This window comes from Styela clava, chromosome 5, assembly GCF_964204865.1.
Source record: "Styela clava chromosome 5, kaStyClav1.hap1.2, whole genome shotgun sequence".
NCBI classification, from domain to species: domain Eukaryota; kingdom Metazoa; phylum Chordata; class Ascidiacea; order Stolidobranchia; family Styelidae; genus Styela; species Styela clava.
The window spans coordinates 24,374,826-24,399,283 of NC_135254.1; the positions used below are offsets into that span (position 1 = coordinate 24,374,826).

A 24,458-nucleotide genomic window follows, 5' to 3' on the forward strand; every position below is an offset into this window, starting at 1 on the left:
ATCCAAGTTTTTTGTCATTGGTCTATCTCATGCCGAAATTTACTGGTGATTGGACACAATTAAAATAAGTGCAAAAGGTTTTAAATATAAAATTTCCTAGAGTTTTAATACAGTTGCGTACAGTGAAAGCAGGGCTTCCCACGTGGTTCAGATGGACCCCCACAGTCCCACATTGCGATTACAGGGGTCCACAGATAAAGGGAATTATATAAAATGAATACATTTTATTAAAATTGTTGCTCTTTTTATATGTTATTGGATAAACGAAAGGGCACTTGAACGATAATGCAGAAATGAAGCTCCATATTAGTGACTTGACCCCACGGATCTTGATGCTTGTGAATATCGAGCGGCCACAAGGTTTTCACTGATTATTCTGTTAGTCTTGTTACCAATCAATTTTGTTATAGAATTTAAACTTAAATTCATTTGAAAAAAAAAGTTTGTTCTGGGTACCGATACTTAAAAAACAGCGGGCAATACGGTGACAAAACCGTCCCAATCTATGCGAGTTGTATTTAGGGTTATTAATTGAGAATGGAAATAATTGAACGAACATATCATAGATACACTAGTTGAAGTGCTTTGATCATAGATTCTTTTAAATTAAAATCAAAATGAATATGCAAACTTAGTACCAGTGCCAAACTCAACAAGCAAGTTCCAGGCAGTCCAAAGTTTAATGTGGTAAAAATACTCTGTAGATTAAAACTGAAAAGTTCTTCTAATACAGCAAGTGATTTAACTAGGATTTATCCAATAAACACTTGGAGGTCCACACGACTTCGAAATAAATATTAGAGGTTCATAGTGAAAAAAGTTAGCAAGCCCTGGTGCAACGACTAACACACCGCGCTGATGTAATGAATTTGATACAGTAAAGCACCACCGCGTGGATACTATATTCGGTTTGTTGTTGTTAACGTTTGCCACTTTATCAACCAATCAGCATTCGGCATTCTTCGACCCCAGTTTCAATCGTGCGGTGTTCGGTGGACTCGCTGCTCGTCATTTAGATTTCCTGGTGCAGTGGGTAGGATACCAGTGTGATAGTGATACCAGTGCCCGTATTTCTAATCTAACCCAACTTCAGTGATCAGTTGGTCGCACTCGACTACAAAGAGGTCTGGTGTGTTTCCGTCTTTTTGCATTTTCTACGTCGACGTTTTAGGACTATAGGGGCGTAATAATCAGCTTGGCAATATATTTTCAATAGACAGATAGAAGTTTTTCTTTACTATTCACTCCCGATTAGAAAATCGATCAATTTGGCAGTGGCAACCATTACAAAATTATTAATATGGAGTGGCAAATGATTTTTTATTTTTTTTGTTTACTATGTACCGTAATTTACCAAAAGTGGGTCTGGTATAGTTTAGTACCACATGTACTTCTAGTTGACCTGGCTCAACAATTTTTGCATATGTCAATCCTAACCCCCACCTGACTACGTCACCGAAAAATTACGTCATTTCAGCGTCACAGTGGCGTAATAAGGCCCACCAAAGTATGTGGATGGTCGTCCAAAATGCGCAGACGATCGCCAGAAATCGAGCAGGCAATTTCTCTCGTTTTCTCGTCACAATGATCACGATAGGAGAGAGATCGCCGGCTTTAGCAAGTTCGTTATCGGCGGCGCAGATGTCATTTCGGGCGATCGTAATTATACTTTGGCAATCCCTATGACGTGATGGTGACGTCGTAGTGACGTAATTTTTGGATGGCATAGTCAGGTGGGCGTTAGGAATAACTAACATATGTAAAATTCGTTAAGCTACGCCCACTGAAAGTACTTGTGGTACTAAACTATACTAGACCCCCAAAAGTTTATGCGTTTTTTTACTCAGTAATTTCTCTGTGGTCAAGTCTGCAAGTGGTTGTGTGTGCATGTGTGAAATAATTTTAGATGAGTGAACACGAACCACTTCTTTTTGGCAAAACCTTCCATCTTACAGTCCTATTTTTTGTACGTTATCCAATGTTTTGTTTGCTCTCCTGATTTCATAATCCTGTAATCAGTTTTTATTTATATGTTTTTATCAATCATTTTATTGCCACTTACAGACTTATGCTGATTATGGAATCGAAATAAACTTATACTTATAACAATGTTTATAGGTAGTGGTATGGCAGTATGGTGTGGTACCGAATCATTTTTAATGCGATTAGGTCATAAGTAGATATTGAATAAAGGGATTCCGTTACTGATGGAAGTTAGAAGCTAAACAAATCCACTACTTTTACCGTCTTGCATTGTAGTGCTCAAGTCATCGGGAAAGCTGTCTTCCACAAGAACAAATATTTCTGTGTCCTCTTGGAGTTGTTTTATTTTAGCTTTAAGATGCTTTCTCGAGAATATTAATGTTTTTTTTTCTATTGGAGCTTTAAAAAGATCGAAATCGCCGTAAAAAATGTGAATTTTAGTCAAGTTTCCAGCCTCCAGCCAGCCAGCCCACCCTTTCCAACTACATATATGTACATCCAAATATTTTAGCATTGTGTGGTTTGAATTACAGAATTAAGTCAGAACTTGTTACATTGAAAAAATTTTTCTATTACAGCGTTGTATGAAGGTTCAGTTTTTGACAATAAGTTTGTTGGCTTCAATTTGTCAATGGAATGGCTGCTTCACCAATCCATGTTCATGTGCAAGATAACACCCCAGTTCATGTTCATGTTAAGAAACCAAAGTCTGCCGTCATCAACCGACATCAGGTTTGATTTTTATGTATTCAGCTTTATCGTTGGGTATTTTGGTATATGGTGCGATGAACAATAAATTTCCTAACTGCATAGTATACATTGTAGCAACAGGCAACAAGTATGCATTAATAAAATGATCTTTTTTATGTCCAGCCTAGTTCTCAACAGACTCTTTTTGTATTAGTCATTTTCATGGGGCTTTTATCATAAATTCAAAGTGATACTTTATGATGCAACCCATTCTGGAGTCTGCAAATGTGTGACTATGCCAATTTTATGATTTTATTCTATGAGGAAATTACTCCAATCATTATATTATAGGAATAAGACACTCCGGATTTAAAAAGAATCCATGCAGAGCATAACTTACCATTTCAATGACATATATCTTCATTTGCATAGGCTGTTGCAGTGTTATTCATATTGCTAGTTAGTTGGTTGAACAGTTTTAATGTTGCTTTGTATGACTGAATTATTCATAGTGAATGCTCACTGTTTTACTGAGAAGTCTTTACAGGGAAGGCAGCAAGGAAATTTGCTCTAATCAATGTATATTCATAGCTCATAGGAATATAATACGTAAGAAAGTATAATGTAGAAAATATGAAGTGGTGTCCAGATATTGTTGTTGTCCAGAGTTTTACTGTATCAAATATAACCAATTTGGAAAGAATCCAAATATAAAACCGAACCTCTATAGAGTTGTATGGTTCTTGGGAGCCCATTTTTAAATTTTTTTTTTATGTTTGAAAAAGCCTGACAAGCTGATAGCAGACTTACCAAGCAGCTCACACAGACCGCAGAAACCAACTGCAAAAAGTCGAAGCAAAGCAATAAATGGACCATGGATTCCTGCACCTGGGAGAACATCCCTGAGAGACAAAACTAATCAAGGCTTCAAATGGGACGTATGTTCAATGCATACTATTTTTCAATCGTTCAAATGAAGATATGCTTATGCCTATATTCTGTGTGTGTAATTTGCTTTAATATTCGCTTCAACCATTTTGACAGGATTTTTTGGGGCGCCAGCTCCATCAGGAATATTATATGTGTAAACCCAAGCTTTACTCAACGATGTATGTTGCAAATTTAATGTGTTGTAGAAAATTTCAGCTGGATTTTCCAGTTATAAACTAGTCTTCTTTAAAACATTTGTCACAATTACAAAATGTTTAATACCTTTTAAAAATGGACCAAGTTTTTTGCTGAATAAGCAATTTCTATAGCTGCAGGTTTACATATTTTATTGTAAATATTTTAGAATGGGAGAAGTCAACTGGAAGTAAATCTGCCATCAAGTAGAGAGGCACAGGATGCAAATTCGGCACTGAAAGTTGGAGATTTGTCACTTCATGACGAAGATGATGTACGGAGCCATATTATGAACTATGAAAAAAAAATTGAAGATCTAATGAAAGAAGTTGGAACTTTGAGAAATGAAGTTAGTTTTATTGTATTTGTTGTTAAACATGTTTATGTGTATTTGGTGACTGGTAACATTATAAACAAATGTGTATATCAAAATAAGCATATTTTACTATCAAATTTGACATTTCAATTGAGTTTCCGCAGATGCAAATATGGTTGCAAATGTTTGTGGGTTTGTGGGTGATTCATATGGGCATTATGCTGTTGCTGTCACTATCAGTAGCATAAGCAATTTTCAAAATATCAATATGAAATGTGGGAGATCTCTAATATCAATATTTGGAATGCAGTAAAAATAGTAAATATTAGTTTTATGAGTCCTAAATGGATTGGAGTACATAAATATATCCTGGAAGAACGATCGAAAACATTTTTGTTATCTTGGCTATAATTTTTAATAACATTTACTTGTAATGGTATCGTCGCCATGTTCAAACTGAACAAAATTCAACATATTAAAAAAAATATTGGTATTGAAATTTTACTGATATCATCTTTTTGCAAGAAAAATCAGCATTATGTAATTATGAGTTAAGAACTTATTAGGAAACATCTAAGCCAACACTATGTTTTTTAGTAAGCTTTATAACAGTGGTTCTCAAACTTTTTAAGCCGCGCCCCCTTTTTAGAATTTGCCAAGTCTCGCGCCCCACCTTTAAAATAAATAGCTAGCAAGCTCAAAATAACAGATAATACGGCGCAAGTATTTATTTATTCAAAAAACACGTTGAAATAATGTGGATGAAACATAAATATTGCAAAGTTTTGAATTGGAAATATCCAAAATAAGGCGTGCAAGATCAAATCTACAACTAATATTTTAATTAGCTTCACGCCCCTCAAAAATTGTCTACGCCCCCCACTGATTGAGAACCACTGCTTTATAAAAATACATTCTTGCCGAAACTGATGGTTTGAGCAAAACTATCTCATGAAAGACACCCATCCAACTTTTGTAAATGGTTATCTAGCTCAGTGGTTCTCAACCTCTTTTTTAAGCACCCAAATTAAAAAAAAAAATTGATTTTGTAAAATATTGCGAGTTCCCGACCCAAGGATATGTCCAAATACTAATTGTGTAGTACTTTCATTATGACCAAAAGTTAATGAATAATATAAAGCAATCCATTTTATATAACATTTATTTCCCTTTTCCCCAGAAATTACTTAAAAGGAGAAAACTGCACGTGTTTGCCCTCATCGAGTTTTTGAAATCGACTTGTGGCTTCACCTAAGCAAAATAATTGCTGCCTAGTTTTTATGCAGTGATACTCCAAACACATGCAGAGACTGTTGAGCAACACATCAATACTAAATATAAAGTAAACAATAAAATTTATTATAAAATAGAAATAGTAACATTTAGGTTTTTTTTGAAAAAAGCAAGTGACCCAAAAAAGTATTCAGGCGACCCAGTTTTGGGTCCCGACCCATAAGTTGAGAAACACTGATCTAGCTAATTCAAGGATTGTAATGAAGCTATGATTTGCTTATACATTTTCAACAGTTATAAAAGAAACCGTTTACCACATATATAATATAGTCTATGATGCACTAGTATAATTATAATTGTATATAATAGTGAGAGGGAGACAATTGATTTTATTGTTTTAGACAATATCTCTTTTACATAACCAAGAAGATCTCTGTAGAGGTCAAAGTTATGGTGCAGTAAAGAAAGGTAGGGAAGTTAGTGGTGGAAGTAATAATGAAATGAAGGTTATATTACCCAATGAGCGTAGTTCATTTCTGAAGGCAGAGGAAAGACCATCTGATTTAGCAGGGAATAAGAAGCTGCATAGCAGTGAGCAGAAAGATAATCTTCCTGTTGAGAAAGTCACAAGTGGGTATGAAAACGGACATTTATTTTGGAAATATCCAATTTCTGAGCCCAAAATAATTTGAGTAAAATTTGAATAAGCGACAGAATATATTGTTCAGTGATGATGGCGAGCTTTTCTTTATATATTTAATTATTTTATACTATATTTAGTGATGAAATTTTCTAGGATTTTTTCTTTAATCAAATTTCGAGTTGGCTGTTCTGAGAACTCCCGAGATCAATAAATTGGTTATAAAAAAACGCCTCATAAAAAGTGCTTGAAATTTATCTAAATGCTCATAAAACCCTTATGACTCGATTTTTTATTCCGCATTGCAGCTAAATTTTATTACAGACCAAGAAATTATCATGGAAGATGCTTCACACCATGTGTGCCAATAAATAATGTTGAAAGGAGAGTAAACAAGGCTTTATCACGTTTAGTTAGAGATTGTAATAGAAAGGAATTGAATGATGATGATAGATTAGAGAAACTTGCTGATACAATTGAATCACCGATGTTTAATCATGACCTTATTGAGACAAAGTCTTCTCTGGAGAATGTTTTATATTTTGATAAGTATGTAAAATTATTCAAAATATATGTTGTTATTTTCTATTTCACTATAAATAAAAATAGAACAGGATTTAAGTATTTTAGAACAGAGAATTTTTCTGAATTAGACATCCCTGACTTGTGTTAAGCCTTTCTAACATTTTATAAGAAGGTAAATTATTATCTGATATTTAACTGTTATCCATGACACGTCTAATTGTATATTAATAATTCAACAGAAAAATAGGTACTACACCGAACCACATTAACCTGAAGCTTTATGTTGAATGCTCCCTGTATTGTTCCGAGATATGTTTGTGTATATACAGTATTACATATAGGTGTTGTGATAGTTGATCTGATACAACTGATTTCAAAGTTTTGTTTTCTTTAGTTCATACAGGAGACAGTTTGATAAAGAAGAGGAGATATTAGCATTAGATTCAGACATGAACTCAAATTCTTTAAAAAAGGTGTTATGTTATTCAACTTATTAATTTTGAATTTCACTCCTCCTGCCATGTTCACTTTTATGAATCGCCCAAAACAATGGAATTTCACACTACCTACCAGCTACCACTCCTTTCACGGATTAGTTATTCAAACGGAGTACTTAGTTACATTCAATAATCGAATTTTTGACAATGACAACGTTTTTGAAACAACAAAAAAGTATTAGAAATTCCCTCAAATATCTCGAATCCAAAGCCAGAAAGGCACAATACAAAAGTACTTTTTTAAAACAGAAATGGAGACAAAATATAGAATTATGCCCTTCAACTTTCTTGTCACATGTTTTATAATAAACAATTCACTTATCACTGTATCTGAATCAAGAAGACTATTTTAAAATGCAATTAAAAGAGAGTACAATCTGTCAGTGCTATCGCGTAAATATTCTATACCATGCCTATTGACTACCACTAGGGAATGGAAAAATTGCAATATATTATCGAATAAAATTGTATTATTATTACAAAGCTATTCTTTTTCTTTATTGTCTAATTGCCAGGTGAGATTTAATAAAGAACTGTCAGAAAGTACACCAGGGATTACAAGTACTACTAAAAAGGCTGGAAATAATATAAAGCAAACGCAGCTACAAAGTACACAGGTTCCAGTCAGACGAGTTGCTATAAGACCAGCGAAAGTATTCAGTGATAGTTTGATATAAAATAGTGATAGTGAAACAAAAAAAACTCAGATGAACAAAATCAACTTCTGTATGTTTCTGCAAACCCTCTTTTATCAGACGTTATATAAACCTATATAAAATTGTGTTTACCTGTAGTATTACATTTTTTTTAGATGCTAGCCAAAATGCTAAAAATTTAACTAATTTACATTTAAAAGAAATATTAGGTTGGATATTGTTTGTATAGGTTTTTAGGTTTGGTTTATTTTTATAGGTTACTTATTTGTTAGAGACTAGAGTGCTGCTTTATTTTGTCTCTCAGAATTGGACAGGAATTTTATTACCTGGATGTTCTGAATTAGAAGCTCATATATTGTGCGAAAAGTTGTAATATTTCTGGTTCGGCATATATTGTACTTGTATGTCAGCTTGTTTTCAAGCTTCTGGTTTGTAATCGTTCGCCATTCATGAAACCAGATTTTGTACTGGGATATATTTTTTGTGTAATAAACGTTTCATGTTGAATACTATTTCTTCATTGTAAGTTATGTCCCTTTAGTTATTTTGATTAATTATAGACTGTAATCATCAGTCGTGTGAAAAATTGTAAGATTTGGACTCATTTGATCACTACATAATACATTGATAAATCTTCTGAATTTGTTAGGTCGAGTTGAAGAAAATTGAACATGAGATTGAAGACAGAGATGAACAGCTTGAAGCATCAAGAGCAGTGAGAATCTTCTTTTCATTCCAAAAAATATTCTATTTTTAGAATAACATAAGATTTGAAAATATTGCTCGCCAAACTAATTTCCTCTTTTGATATACCTCCTAATGTTTTTTAAATTTTATATTTGACCTTCTAGTACTGTTTGTTGCAATCCAAATTATTGACTTCATTGGCTCATTGCTGATTCATTGTTTTTTACAAATTTGTTTTGTTGTGCATGAATATTCTCTCTCAATTAGGCATTGGAACGACAGCAAAAAGAGCTTGACTTGGTCCAGAAAGAATATCAAGAAACAGAAAAGGAAAATAACAGACTTCGAAAAAGTGTTGAAAGGATAAAAGATGATCTTGGAAGAAGTTTGTATGTTGGATATTAGTTCTATTAATTTTAGTTAGTACATAATTTTGTGTTCATCAATTCAATTATATTTACATAAATAGAGAATAATCAATAAAAAAGTCATCTCCTGACATTTTTTGTAAGACTTAACAATTTTTTTTCAAAGGGATATTTCAGAACTTGGTTCAAGTAAGGATGAACTTCTTAAGAAATTGATCGAAGTAGAATTGGATGGAGCGTCATGTGAAAAACAAATTGTTACTTTGAGGAATGTTGTCAAAAGATTATGTCATGTAAGGACTTCCTCCAAAAATTATCATAGAATTAAGTAAAATAACGCAGTGTTTTTCAACCGGGGTGCCGCGGCACACCGGTGTGCCATAACATATTGTCAGGGGTGCCGTGGGAAATTCTCTAATTATTGTGTCTATGCGGTGTAGTGCCCGGCACAGTAATCATGTAGTACTGTTCCATATCAGAAGGTGGCGAAAAATGGTCACGCATGGATGAGGCGGCAGATAGCTGTAACGATCAATCTTTTCACAATTAAATGTTCACAATATCATGGTTCATTTACCACCAAGTGTGACATCATTCATATGTCAGGTGATACGAGCCCGCCTTCGACCGACTCACTTAAGGTCATTCTCGTTCTTCCTGACTGCGCTTAGCATTTGTGAAGGAGAAGTTTTTGAAAAGAAAAAATGCTGACACTGTAGTGGACCTTGAAAAATTCCGGGCCCAAATGAGAGCCCTAGTATGAGTGGAGGTGAAAAGAAAGCAAAGACAAGGCTATACAACAAAAACTATATCTTTCATCAATTCCTGCCAGGATATCTGCTCTATTTCTAACTGAGTGAGAATAAATATGACCGATTGTGTAATACTTAGATTACTATTCAAGATGTCCAATTCAACATCTTTCTTCAATGCTAAAAAGCCTATATTAACAATATAACACTTGTATTGTGAATATTAGGTCTTTTCCTCACATTTTCAGCTCATGGTGTGCCGCGGGATTTTCTCAATGAAAAAAGAGTGTCTTGACTTGAAAAAGGTTGAAAAACACTGAAATACCGATTAAAAAAAGTGTATAATACAGTTCAATTCATGTCTCCAGACAGCAATGACTAATGGTTGTGCCTGGAATGCATTCGACTATTTTTGATATCTTCTTGTGACCCGATGAAACATGCTTTTAACAGCACTTTTTTCCTTGTCAGTGTTCAAAGCTTTAACCACGGAGTCTGCAACTCAAATTTTTGACTGAAAATGAGGGATAGAGTATTAAGACTGAAAGGCGTTGTATGCCCATATAGATTTTATAGATGTCTCTGGACAGAATCATTAGTTTGTAGGACGTTCAAGTTGAGAGGTATTTTTGAAAGCATCGCACGTTAGGAAATATTTGCGTTAAAAATGAAAAATTTAATAACAAGATCATAATCGTGTAAGTTATCAAAATTGCAAAATCAATATTCTATGAAAAGATATGTTAACGTGGGCTGGGTATACCGAACGCCTAGCACCTAGCAGACGTGAGGAGTACATCTTTTGGTGCAAAAATGTGTGTTTTTTACCATTCCTACTTACACTCTCGGTAGATTTGATCGGATAGAAAACAGATTTGGATCACAATCACACATCTCGAATTTAGATGTATCAGTAATATTGATAATATTTATTTTAGGATAATCGCATTTCTCCATCGAACTTAGCTGTGTTAAATAAAGAAAGAGATTTGCTTGTCCAAAAACTGGAGGAGTTTGAAGCATCAAATACTGCATTACGGAGCCTTCTACAAACTCACCATGAGGTTTGATTTTGGTCTAAATTTGTTTATTACAACAAACTATTCTTCTCTCTTCCCTGCCTTTGTGTCGGTGGATAGAATCGTTTAGCAACCTTAAGTTGATTTGCACTTCTTTGCTTGGTTGAAAGTTCTGCAATATTTTTTCCTTTTGGTTGGGAATAGCAGAAAATGTATAGTTTTAGAAACACAAACGCCAAGGTATGAAAACTTCCCAAACAATGAAAAGAACATACATGCTTAAACAATATCAATGAAGATTTCGTTAGTATATGTCCAATTTTGATATTGGCTCCCTAATAGTATTTTTTTAACTGTTTTTTGTACATGTTGGCAAAACCCTTTACTAAGGCCTCTATGGACTTGAAATGATTTTAGATATATGCTAAGATTCGGATCCAGACTCAGATTTAAGTCCAAGCCTTAATCTATTTCGTTGTATTTTTGTAGTTTACTAACCTTTTTAAAATGAAATTCTATTCATACTCTGTACTAACAATGACTTGTCGTTGTGCACATATACCGTAATTGGGAAATATAGATAGGTTTTCTATTTTGTCTTTTATTCCTAGGTCACAGCTGGTGTGAAGCGATCTGAAGAAGATAGAAATACCATGATTAGAAAAGTTGCTGAATCTGACTCCACTGCTTTGAGATTCAAATCTGAATTAGCTTATTTGAAAAATGAACTGGATCAGGTTTTGTCTCAGGTAAATTGACAAGATCATTGTTTAACACTGATTCTATTATATATATTGGTGATTTTCGACTGGGATTCTGTGGAATTCGCTCCTCTGGAATGTTTCATAGAGGTTTGCACTCCAATGTGAGGTAGAAACTACTGATCTGTAAGATGGAATGAAGTTAACTACTTCATTTTCATTTATGGAATAAAATTTTTATGCTCCTATAGACTGAGAGTGTGTGATTTCTATTATGACATTTGCAAATGCCTTTAATAAAAATAAGAACATCTGTTTCAACTATAAACAGTATAAATGAACAATATCTTTGCAGTGCCAGTGTCTGCTAATTTATCAAAACAGTGTTATGTTCAAATATGACTGGTTTACTGAGCTAACCCTCCTTTAATGTGTTCATGTAACTTGCGTCTCTCTCTGTGTGGTTACCTATTCATATACAATAAATACCAAATGTGTACCAAGACTTTTATAGAGGATACCTTCTGGGTATTATGATTTGACAGTCCTGTTTGTTCATTTTTGTTCAAAATCAGCGACGCAATGTTGCTGAAAGACCCGCAAATAAATTTCAGGCTTTTATTTTAGATGTATTTTACTGTCATGTTTCTAATTTGTTATTACTAGTTAAGTGAAGAAAAAAATCACAGTAGGACTCTAACAGAGTTGAACAAATCAATAGATGCAACAAGAGCTCACTTGCAAAGAGAACTTCGTGCAAAGGAAATGGAAAACAATAGACTCCAAGTGCAGTTGAGGGTAGGTGGTATGATTTCTGTATATGCTGTAACGTAATTACGATAGTGTGCTTTCCATATCATGCCCTGATGAAATTTTCCTGAATAGAAATTCGAAACGTCGGGCACGTTGCATCGTTTTGCTATACACCGGTTGTGCTTTATTTATCATTGACTCCAATAAATATATGTTATAAAATAGCCAATGCTTTTTGCTATCTTTAATACAATGCATATTATGTGCTTTTCAAGAACATGGAAAGGGACACCACTATTGCACAAAAAGAAGCAGAAGATATAACAGCAGCTGCAAGATTTTCACAAGAGACTATAACTGCAGAAAAAGAAGCTCTAAAGAAAGCGACTCGTGCTCAAAGACAGAGGGCTGATCAGGCTGATCAAATTCTCAGAGAGACAGAAACAAGGTTGGCAGAAAAACAAAATCAACTTTCCAAAGCTCATGAGGAATGTGAAACATGGAAATCTAGGTGTGTAATTATAATAAAATTTCGTTACCAAGGAATTACATAAACCTGCTTCGTAATTTCAACATCAATGTACAACTCGCGGTACTCCCGTAGTATGTGTACCAGGTTAGGATTAGGCCATAATTTTATTCTGATTTTCCTTATTTTAGTTCTATTACGAGTTCGGGGACTGTCTGCGTTAGCCAAGTGAATATTCCCCTACCCATAGGTTTCAGTCCCTTCACACAACTCGATGTAGAATAGGCGAACAAAATTAGTTATCTCCATATTGGTACACATACTTCTGGAGGGCCCAATTATGGTATTGAGGAATTACAAAAACTGGCTTTGTAGTTTCAACACCAATGTAAACTCAAATTTTTCACTTGTCTTATCTGTATTTACATCTAGGTATCATCGCGCAATGGATGATAGAGCCCGATCTGATAACCAAGTCAAATCATTGACTGAAAAGTTGGATGAATCTGAAGCAATGTTAAGAAGAAATGAAAACAAATCAAGGGATAGAGATGCAGAATTGACAGAAAAACTACATAAGTATGATGGTTTGTATTTACAAGCTGATTTTTTATTTCATTTATATTTTCTGAAATAAGAAAAAAATAGTCACAGCATTCACCGGTGAGTATTATAGATCTTTCACCCGGACTACTATATTTGTAAGGACCGGGATTGCATTCCCCAAATACTCAAAATTTTGCCATGACATGTACCTAAACAACAATAATTATCTAATTGTCCATATTGTATGGTATTATTGTAGTGTGTGTACCAGGCTAGGGTTAGGGCATAATTTTATTCCGACTTCCCTTATTTTAGTTCTATTACAAGTTCGGAGACTGTCTGTGTTAGCCAAGTGAACATACCCCCCATCCATAGATTTCAATCCCTTTACACAACTTGATGTAAAGTAGGCGGACAAAATTAGTTACCTCCATATTGGTACACACACTTCCGAAGCGCCCATTGTACATATTAAAGAATAAACATAAATAATAAAGATGAAAATCAGGTATCACTGTATTTGATTCAGTTGATCTGAACAATGATGTTAATTTTTTTAATTTTAGATTATCATCTGACAATGGTTCGAATCAACTGGAATGTGAACGACTAAAAGCAGAGTTGAGAACAACTGGAGAAAAGTTGAAGTTGGCATTGGAAGATGCTGCAGGACAACGTAACCAAGTTCAACAATATGAAACATTAAACTCAGAATTGCGAGCAGGATTGGCTAAAAGTAAAAATGAAGCTGAAGAGGTGAAGTATTTTATCCGGTATAAGTTTTGTTAAATTGCAAGTATTTTTAGACAGCATTGGATAGCTTTAAATAATTCAGTTACATAACTTTACACAAGACTTGCGTTGCCAGACAGACTGCCAGGCAATGTGTCTTTGTATACGAAATAATCATTTTGAAAGAAAGCCTTAATTTGAAAATTTATCATACAATGTGCAACATTTTTAACGTTCAACATGTTATACTGAAAGAACAAATTGTAAGTAAAATCGATTTGTAGGGCGGCGTCTAACCAATGGTGTTTGGTTAAACACTATTTCAGCAGATATCTGGGTACTCCCGTAGTATGTGTACCTGGTTGGGGTTAGGGGCTTAGGGCATATTTTTATTTGGATTTTCCTTATTTCAGTTCTATTAGTTTGGGGGGGGGGGACTGTCTGTGTTAGCTAAGTGAATATGCCCCCTGCCCATAGGTTTCAGTCCCTTTACACAACTTGATGTAAAGTAGGCGAACAAAATTAGTTATCTCCATATTGGTACACATACTTCTGAAGCGCTGATATTTGTACATATCCTCGTCAACTTTACAGCTATATGGGAACCATATATGATGAATTTACTCAACCAGCATTTATTTGTAAATATCAGTCTTATTAGCGAAAGGATCGATGGACATGGCATTATTTATTCTATATTCAAAAATAGTCAGTTAGCAGAAGTGTCAGTTTTGGATGAAGGCTTATAAAATCAGTGTACCTGTCCTGTTTATGGTTATGAAATTTTTTTCACTGATTGTTAATTTTTCTAACTTAAGGCATTACTGAGTGCTGAGCGAGCAGAACGAGAGGCAAGACGTATGAGAGAGCAAGGTTCTGATGAAATTGAACGAGTTCGAAAGCAAATGCTGCAAAGAATGAAAGATCTTCAACCTTTGCCAGAGTTACTAAAGGTGTGTCGCAACCACGATTTGTCATGCAACTGCTTAATGTTATCTGGATTATTATTTTTTTGTAAATGAAATCAAGCTGATTTTTCTGAAATTGCTTCGAATTGATGATTCAAAATTATGAGACTTACCTCCCTAGATATCATCATTCAGCACTTTTTATTGCTGCTTTTGAGATGAAAATTTTTACTTATTCTGACTTATGTTTTGTTTATGTCGTAAAAAACGATTGGTGTTAAGTTTAAGATTAGTAATAACAAGATTTATCTCATTAGTACTACAGATTGACATGTGGTGAAATACCCATTAGATGAGCATGAACAAAGGGCCCAGGTCCCAAAAGCGAATGTAGTGAATAGTGGAAAATGTGAATCCTTTTATTATTTAAGGAGACTGAAATGAAACTACAGGATGCTCAAGATCAAATTCATACATTTGAAAGAAGATCTGCAGAACAAACTCGAATCATCTCTGAATTGACAAGCAAGGTTTGATTGTTTGAAAACTGAATTTCCAAATTTTTTTTTTATTCTTACACCTTCGCTTTCGCTCCTATTGGAAGTATTTCCACTGTGTACAATGACCCCACGTAGTACGAACATAATGTCATTCCATAGAACAGGGGTTCTTAAACTTTTTTGAGCGCGACCCCAATCTGAGTTTTATGAATACTCGCGACCCAATCCTTAACATCGCAAAATGTATTTTTAATGTCAGTACTCTTTGACTCAAATATAGACCACTGACCTAGTGTGATTGGTGTTGGTGAAACTGAAATATCCCCTTCATTTTATATTATATATATCGGCTCTATTTTACTGGGAGATGCGCAAGTCGTCACTAAAATCCAGGCCATTGCGAGCCTTAGTTTTAATAACCGTCAGTGCGGAAATTCCTTGCTCACACAGACACATGGTCGCGAATGGTAGCAGAAAAGTCATTGGTTCGTTTCCAATTACCTATACCGCCGTCCGTTGCAAACATGACATCCTAGCTAGGCCTTCGGCAACACTCGCAATATACCACTGTTTACTCATCACATTGTTTTGGTTATTTTGCTTCAATAAGATGACATTCCGCACGGTCATAACAACGACAAGCGACGTGCATGGTTACGACACAAAAGTATAACACAAAACACGTTACTGGTCTATACATACATATAAACTGTAACGCAACAATGCGCTCAAGATAGTTCTTTTCGTAATTAACAATTTATATTTCATTGTTTTTGAATACCAAAATAAGAAGGTGAATTGATACAATGAACCAGCTCAAAGGTTCGGCCACTCCTCAAGATTTCTCTAGCATTGACACCTTTGGCGCGACCCATTTTTATTACCCATTTTCATACTTTAAGAATCACTGCCATAGAATATATGAACAGTGAGCTCTGCAATTTTAATTGTGTATTGGTATGTGATCATTACAATTTTGATTTTAAATATTTTTTTACTCAATTACTTGTATTGATAACTATTGTGTTACCTAACTTAACTTTCACTCTCGATGTAGACTAGTTTGAATAGCTTGCGTCATATTCTCTTAGGTGTTGGGAAAGATATGTTCTGGTATTCCATTTACTTATGAAGGTGAATATTTGCTGATGTTCAATTCACAATTTACAGGATGAAATGCAGTCAGATGATGTAGACTCTCTCAGACAAAATATTGCTACTCTGAAAGATGAAAATAGAGCGTTAATGGCTCGATTAGATATAGTCAATACTAATTTGAATGACAGAGATAACGTGTTACGAGAAAGTGCCATCGATAGAGCAGATAAGGATGAGAATATACAAACTCTTCAGGTAATATTTATAATTTATCTTGCATTTAAAATATTGTGTCATTTTGAGTAACTTGTGAAAAATTGGCTTGGTTTTCTATTTAGTCTTGTGATAATCAAGCATCTTTAAAAATGTTCATGTTAATTAGAAAACAGTGAAAAAATCTTGTTTCATTAATCTTGATGCGGTACTCCTGTAGTATGTGTAACAGGTTAGGGTTATGCATCATTTTATTCTGATTTTTCTTAATATGGTTCTATTACAAGTTCGGGGACTATCTGTGTTAGCCAAGTGAATATCTCCCCTTGCCCATAGGTTTCATTCCCTTTACACAACTTGATGTAAATTAGGCAAACAAAATTAGTGGCTTCCATATTGGTACACATACTTCTGGAGCAACCTTGATGCTGCTGACGATATTACTCAAAAATAGTTAGGCCGCTTCACAACTTTTCTTGAAAACCTATTTCAGTTGAAATTAGAAGAAAAGAATTATTTGTGCAGTTCTTTGCAACAACAACTTGATTCTGCACTTGAAGAAATTCGGAAAACAGCAAAAATGGAGAGAGACAAAGCTACAGCACGGGTAAGTCATCTATTGCTCTAAACTCTAAAACATTCTTCCTTTGTAAAACTTGACTGTTTGTACGCATGTTGTAATTTCAGGAAAAAGCATCAGAAGCCAGAATATGTGATCTGGAAACACAAATCACCTGTCTAAAAACAGATGTTGCCAGTGTAAAGAGGTCAAAACTTGATGTGAGCTCGTATATTTATTTTCTTAAATTATATTGAAAAACCAATGAAAAGGTACATGAAATTTGATTCACATAATTTACATGATATATGTCTTTAGCACTTCACTACGCTTCTGGTATTACAGTTCTATAAATTTTTGCAGACTGAAAGGAGATTACAGAGTCAAATTCAGGATGCCAGAGACCGACTGGAGCAATCTGAATCGACAAATAGGTCGATGAGAAATTATGTTAATTTTTTGAAAAGTTCCTACAGCACTGTATTTGGTGCAGATGCTGTTATGACATCTAGTCCTGCTAAAAGTGGGCCAGGAATGTCTTCTCCGAGATCACCTTACTGAAAAGCATATTTGTATTACCATACTTTTTGCATTAGACTCACTCAAGAATTTACACCCATGAACATTCATTTATAATTAGCATCACATGCAGTACTCATATTAGACAATATCTCATAGTGTTATTAGCTGTATGTAAATTAAGTATAAACTGCAAATTTCAACAATATGTAATAGTAGATCTCAACCATATTTAGGTGTAACAGACAGCTTGGTTTAGTTGTAACAGTTGAAATGTAAAAGGAGATGCAAGTGTTTTGGTTATTATCTTCAAATCCATGAGATATGTTACACATTTATTTCAGTTGATTGGACTTTTATTGTATATTACAAATAGGGCTGTGTTGTATTAGCATTTGTCTCTACATGACTTGGCAAATTTTTCAAGGGCAAATACTACTAATAGGCACCATGCAAAAAATTGTTATTATGTAATTTCGTCCTTCTTTATTACGGTAAGGCACAAACTTTTCTCTGTCTTGCCTTTCACGAAAACAAATTTATGGCCTAATATGTCTGAACGATGTCTATTGTCATATAGTCTTTCGTCAACCACAGATTTCAAATTCAGAAACCACTGCTCTTGAAATATTGCTTTGGTCAAGTTTTATTTATGCTTAACCTTGAGGCTATATATTGGTCTGAATTTGGCTGTGCCGGTTGTGGAGTGCAATATTTAATTGATCACATTTGTTGTTCACCTCAAATTGATGCATTGCATTGTCTTCTGTTTGGTTTGTATTACCCCATACTTATTTCTAGTTGGTAGTAACTATACTCGTTATTGAAATGGGTAATTATATTGTTGCAAGGTATTATAATGCAAAAGTGCGTCTCGATGTACACTAAGACTTGTTGTACTCAATTGGTTTGTCTACATCGAGATGCACCCTATTCTTCAACCTCACACATGCTGCTGATTTTAGAAAGAAATTCCAAGTAGATTGCAGATATTTCAATTTTACTGTATCGTTGTTTATTTTATCACAATTTTATTGTAGTTTTGAACGTAAAGTACTAAAAATGTCCTACGTTTTATATATTTTAATATATTTTTAGAGCATAAATGCATGTCATTTTTTTGTGACTTGTGACTTATTCAAATAAGATGGGACGCCGATGGAAAATAAGAGTCAAAAGTTTTGGAAAAATGAGAAGTTTTTTAAATTCATAAGAAAAAAGATTGCAAATTTTTCTGAAAAAAAACAAAGAGATTGCATTGTTTGGACGCTCTGTCATCTTTAGTTTATTGTCAGCGATGTTACACCACTACTGGTTTGAGCAACACGTCATTCCAAACGTTTCCCTTCTGGGTAGAACCGACTTGTTGAAATAAAATATATATATATAACTTATAGTTAAAGAGACAAGCGGATCACGTAAAGCAAAAAATTGAATATGATCCCAAAGGCTGCACGGAACAATTGCGGGCCATGTAACCGTTGTCTACCCCCAACGCCGGAAGCACGGCAATGGTCGTACTATGATTAAATAATCAGTGCGTAACGTGTAAAACAAAAGCGAATACAATTCAATTGTAGGTAAAGCCTCGGCGGTAGAAGTTTTAATAAGATGCGTCCTATACAACATACCGTGTTTCCCCGAAAATAAGACCGGGTCTTATTTCAATGTTCTTTCGAAAAATAACGTTAGGACTTGAATTTCAAATACACAAAATATGAAAACCGATATTCATTTACTTATGAATAACACGTTTTTATTTGAAATCACTGCTAAGCACAGATTATTAATCATTTAAAACGTGTTTAAAACTCTTTGAACTCTGTATCCCCAGAACGACGCTACTCTCTCACCCTGACCTCCCACGGCATCGCATCGATGTGACGCGTTAAAAGATTGTAATATCTCTAATTTTAAATCAACATAACTTCTAAACCATTAGATATCAGATGGTCTGTAATATGTCATATAAAAGATTATTTAGTCTTTTATTTTAAACTGGCATTATTTTTTACGAGATGTTTCGATGAGATGTGTAATCCCATTTTTAGTCGCACCTACCAATTTTTTGTATTTTGATAAGATTTAATACCTTTTTGAGAAATGTATCATCAATATGAGTAAAATATTGAAAAGTATACAAAATTACCTTTCGGTGAATATACGGATGACTTTCTTAACATACGCATAACTCATTTTATTGCAGAATTTGTACTATCGATTCCAATGGTTTGCGAACAAAATTGATCAACTATTTTGACGCCAAGTTTGCGTAACGACGCAAAGGGCGACGACGACATTGTGTGATAACGTTCATGTGACGTTTCGTGCTTAACGTTTTGCGTGAGGTAGATTGCGCAATTGCGTTCACAGCTTGAGTGCAGATTGTGTCATCATTGGATCAGTATCATATCCTCGGCCGCAGATAAAACCCTTTTATTCAGACGAATATTGATCGAACATAGTAAAATTGCTAGAATATAAAGGCCATTTTATATATATATGTTTATTATTTGAATATGGGACAAAAATGAATGGCCAAAGTGAAATATTTGATCCTCATGCATTTATGATGTTCCGCCGGAAATATCAAGGCTAATTATTCACCGTTGGACATCATGAAAATTGAATAAAAAAAAAACTGATACCGGGAACGCGGAAGACATGGTGGCACCAGTATCTCACCTGGTCAGTGTTTTACATTTTGCGGCCTCATTAGATTGTCGAAATTACTGCATATACGATACATTCCTGATATCGCTATATTTACAATGGATTTTAAACGAAAGCTTTGTCCAGATGAAATATTTGATAGTATTCATCTATCAGAAGAAGAAAATATGGCACAATGAAGTCCAGCATTGGCGCTAAACAATGCATCCATCGATATGTTCCATCATTCCGTTTTTAGAAATCCGTAATTTTGCTATTCGTATTTTTCATATCTTTATAAATTAAAACGGCAATAAACTGCATATTGTGTGTTTTAGTCGAACAGATTTTGAGGCTAGATGTAATGCGTAAATTCCCCGTGTATCGTTTACAAGTTTACAAGTCACTTCACGATTATGAACTTAAGTAAATGACATTACGAGCATGCGGGGAAAAGTGTTTTTCGTATGAAACGTAAACGCGCTACGCGCCAACGTAATTGCTTAACGTCGCTGCGTAACGGCGTAAATGTGTTAGGTCGTTATTTAAGTCACCTTGACGTCGCCTCGAACTTGCGACAAACAAAATCACGAATAAAAATGCTTCTAAAATTTGAATGGTGCAACATAATTTTAATCTAATGGTATCACTGGAAAGCTATTTTCAACTTCTACAAATGTTGTCGATAATGTAGTAGGTTAAAAAGAAAACAAATTGAAGTTTTCCCAATTAGATTTAAGAGTTTTTCAGAATTTTTTTATGCTTTTTAATTTTGCCAATTTTCATAAGATGATCACAACATTTTATCTCAATTTTTAAATTATAACTAGTCCTGTAGATTATCTTTCACACGATGTAAAACTTGTATAAATATAATATAAGGTTCGCAAGATATGAGGGTTTCAAAGTTGCATAGCTCATACGGGATACCAAAGCCGCTAAAGCGGCTTTCAGCGTCAGAAGACTTTCTCGGGAAAGCCGCTATAGCGGCTTTCAGGGTTCAAAGAGTTAATGTCTATGTGAAAAGGGACATGCAAAATGACAAAATTTATTGACTATGTTAACTTAAAATTAAGAAGTCTGGCACTCTTATTCTATTTCTGCACTCTGCTCATTCAGCAAATCATCAATTCCCTACTGGACGACTGCTTCTATAGTAAAAAGGTAATCCGGATAATTCCTGAACCATTTCCTTTTTATGTTATATGCAAATCTGATGTACACAGATTTTATAACAAGAGCGGATATAACCCTCTCTCTTAGGCCCGATTACAAAGAGAAAAAAATGGGGTTATGTGGACACACCATCCCTGATCGGGAAAGCTGGAATGGTAATTGTGCTATAGAATGTATAATTATTACCTATCACTTACGATATATATATATAGCTCAACAATTTTAGCCGTGTAGGCTATACGCACTGTCGTGTTACCGCCATGTTAAAACCGCGCTGGGAATGGACGAAATGTTAATGCACAAAACATAATTCTATTTAAAATTGTCATAGGTATACCGCTTGTCACATGTGTCCACTTGTTGTGGAAAGTAAAAATGTGTATCTCATAGACAAGCCTGTACAAATTTCATCGTACAGAATTATTGATATTCGTGGCATTGGAGGACACACTGAGAGTTGCGTGTTTTCAAATAGTTTTTCAAGAATCAAAGAACAGCCAGATATTTCAGTCACCCCCATATGCGACACCTGTATTTGCCAGGATACATTGTAAAGGTGTTACAAAGCCTATTGATTCTGTTTCGCGCCCGTGACACCGACCGACGGTATTTACTATTTGCATCGTTTCTTAACTTGGGTTCGGTGGAGCTGGTAAATATGCTAAGTATGACTACTTCAATTTCTAAATTTTTAATTCTGAATTTCGATTCCTCAACATAGTTTACCGCCGAAACATACCCATCTAAACAAAACCATATAAAATGGAAAAAAAAATCACCTCCAAAGCAAAAATCTATTGCAGGGTAAAAAATTCAATTCGTTCACGTGTCTTCCCGCGAGTCTCGATCGCAATTCGAAGACTTTAAGCCCCGCTGAGATAATTCTTTTTTTGATGCAGTGGATGTGAGACGCAGAGGTACTGTCGGACTACAAATGAAGTTTTTGATTATATTTTGTTGCTTTGTTGCCTCCATTGCAATATTTCCTTTTGGATCGGTAATATATCAAGGTTTCTGTCACCCAAATCTTGGCTGAAACTTTCGTTGCTCTGGCTAATTCAACAATGTCACCACACACTCGCGTTTAAACCACTTATAAAATAGATTAATTGTGTGTTGCTTCGAGTTGGTGAATTTGCGACGGTCTGTTATAATTAAGGATTCTAAGTATGACTACTTACAAGTATTCGATTTCTATCCGATTCTCGATTCCTCAACATACCTTACCGAGAAAACATACCCACTTTAACAATACCATATGAAATCGAACAAGAGAACGATGTTCGAATATATATATGGATATAAAGACCAAACAATTTGCTTTTTTGATCGCGCCAGAGATGCTTACTTTCATCCAGGGTAAGAGAAAGTAGCTACACCCGTAACTATATATATATGACAAAAGCGAAAGTTCTATAGTAATACCATAGGATAACTTTCCTTTCCCATCTCAGTTTGTTGCAAAAAGTGAAGCAGTGAGCATGAAATAATAATTTATGGAATACAGAAGATTCAATCACTTTTCATCGCCCTCATTGAAACCCGAAAACAAAAATTTAGCAATAGTATCACCCAAAACGCTTTTCGTATTACGTCCGTACTATATGAAAAATCGCAATAGCTTGTGATTTTTATGTTTTCAAATCAAAATATAAATTTTAATGCTTTACTTTGCAGTCCTTTTCCCGAAAATGATTAAGATCGATGTTTGTTACATTGGAAGCATGTCATTGCTTTCATGCAAAACGATTTCGTCCTGTTCGTAGGTAGCATGATACGGGGAAACTTGGTCGAATGCAAAATTCTTGTGGTAGTATATCATTCACTTGCCTAAGCGTATATACAGCGTCGAATGTCTTCTTCATACGTCATTTATTCGTTTGGGCAAGTTGTAGCTTATTGCATCAGATATTTACATACCTTGTTATTGCTTATTGTTTGACGCATTGGCAGGGTACGATATCCATGCCTAATCCTTGTATTATCAATACGGAATGTTAATGCAGTCCATTTAAAACTACGAAAATTATAAAATACAAGACAGCTATGCTCAAATATATGGACACGTAGCACCACAGAATTTTGATGACGCCATAGCAAAAAATAAAAGTAATAGCCCTCTAACAAAAAAATATAATCTTTACTCACTGAAAATTTCAAAGCAATTGGTCCACTAATAAAAGAGAAAAGCGACTTTTCAAAAACGTGTCAAAGAACACGAACAACAACAACATAATATTGAAACGATCGTTATGTCCACTACGTGTCCAATTATCGAGTAGTCATATGGGGTGCTGTCCTAATACGTCTGCAGCCAGTGATACCGTGATTTTAAATGAATGATTCTATGCTCCACAAATTCTTTAAATGTAGAAATGGAATTCAGCAATAAAACAGAATGAATCAGCAGCTATTAAAACACGGTGCGTGTTTAACACTGCTTCAAACTGCGTTGCGAATGTGCAGTTAGACCGCCCGCTTTATTAAAACTCACCAAAAACATAATATTAACTATGATAACGCACCAAAATGTAATTTTGAATAAAAAGCAAAGTGTATTCGATTGTCTGGTGTCAAAGTATACAAATACATACGAAAGGAGGATGACAAGATCTTGAAAGGTAAAAAGTATATAAATTTGATTGTAGTTACTGACGTATCAAGTGGCCATGAAAAAAAACGTGTGATGTCTTATCACATCCAATATAATTTTATATGTAATTAAAGACGAAAAGTGGTTATGGGATTAAAGTTGAAGATTTATTTCAATTATAATATTAATTACGTGGTAATAAAGTAAATATGAGGCGAAACTAAAAATAATTTGGATGGATCCCAGTCTACGCCAAATAATCACACATCGTCATGTGAACCTGAAAGCAACATTCTTGTCAGTCGGAACTTGCATATTTGATATATATTGCCAAAATGAGAGATATAATAACGCTTTTATATTTTCATGAGACGGTTCCAGAGGGTTGACGAAGGTTTTCTGAAATAGTTGGACATAAATCGCTAAAGCTTGCTATTACCCAGCTTACGCCAATATAACTGTAGTTTATCACAGAAATACAACTCAAGCGTTTAAACAATTTATGAAATGTAACTTTGCGACGATATATGAGGTACAAAAGTTTCTTG

General features: G+C 34.5%; 2 protein-coding genes across 4 annotated transcripts; both read left to right on the top strand.

Annotated features, from left to right (window-relative positions):
• Nucleotides 1–987: 987 nt before the first annotated feature.
• On the top strand, nucleotides 988–18,595 carry LOC120344709 (outer dense fiber protein 2-like). 2 transcript variants are annotated; one of them, XM_078112596.1, is made up of 19 exons: nucleotides 988–1,124; nucleotides 2,562–2,715; nucleotides 3,459–3,611; nucleotides 3,968–4,147; nucleotides 8,315–8,380; nucleotides 8,620–8,741; nucleotides 8,887–9,013; nucleotides 10,411–10,536; nucleotides 11,103–11,240; nucleotides 11,859–11,990; nucleotides 12,221–12,456; nucleotides 12,847–12,993; nucleotides 13,527–13,716; nucleotides 14,511–14,645; nucleotides 15,032–15,130; nucleotides 16,271–16,453; nucleotides 16,905–17,018; nucleotides 17,099–17,191; nucleotides 17,334–18,595. In XM_078112596.1, exons 2-19 carry the CDS (start codon nucleotides 2,620–2,622, stop codon nucleotides 17,529–17,531), a joined length of 2,535 nt encoding a protein of 844 aa, XP_077968722.1. In that variant the 5' UTR covers nucleotides 988–1,124; nucleotides 2,562–2,619; the 3' UTR covers nucleotides 17,532–18,595. The 2 variants fall into 2 exon arrangements, with proteins under 2 accessions (XP_077968722.1, XP_077968723.1); XM_078112597.1 differs by having other exon boundaries at nucleotides 1,111–1,129.
• LOC120344263 (uncharacterized) lies at nucleotides 4,158–8,381 on the top strand. Of its 2 annotated transcripts, none has more exons than XM_039413388.2 (4): nucleotides 4,158–5,981; nucleotides 6,312–6,536; nucleotides 6,907–6,985; nucleotides 7,525–8,381. In XM_039413388.2, the coding sequence occupies exons 1-4, from the start codon at nucleotides 5,848–5,850 to the stop codon at nucleotides 7,684–7,686; spliced, it is 600 nt and encodes a 199-aa protein (XP_039269322.2). In that variant the 5' UTR covers nucleotides 4,158–5,847; the 3' UTR covers nucleotides 7,687–8,381. The 2 variants fall into 2 exon arrangements, with proteins under 2 accessions (XP_039269322.2, XP_039269321.2); XM_039413387.2 differs by having other exon boundaries at nucleotides 4,158–5,977; nucleotides 6,296–6,536.
• Nucleotides 18,596–24,458: the final 5,863 nt, after the last annotated feature.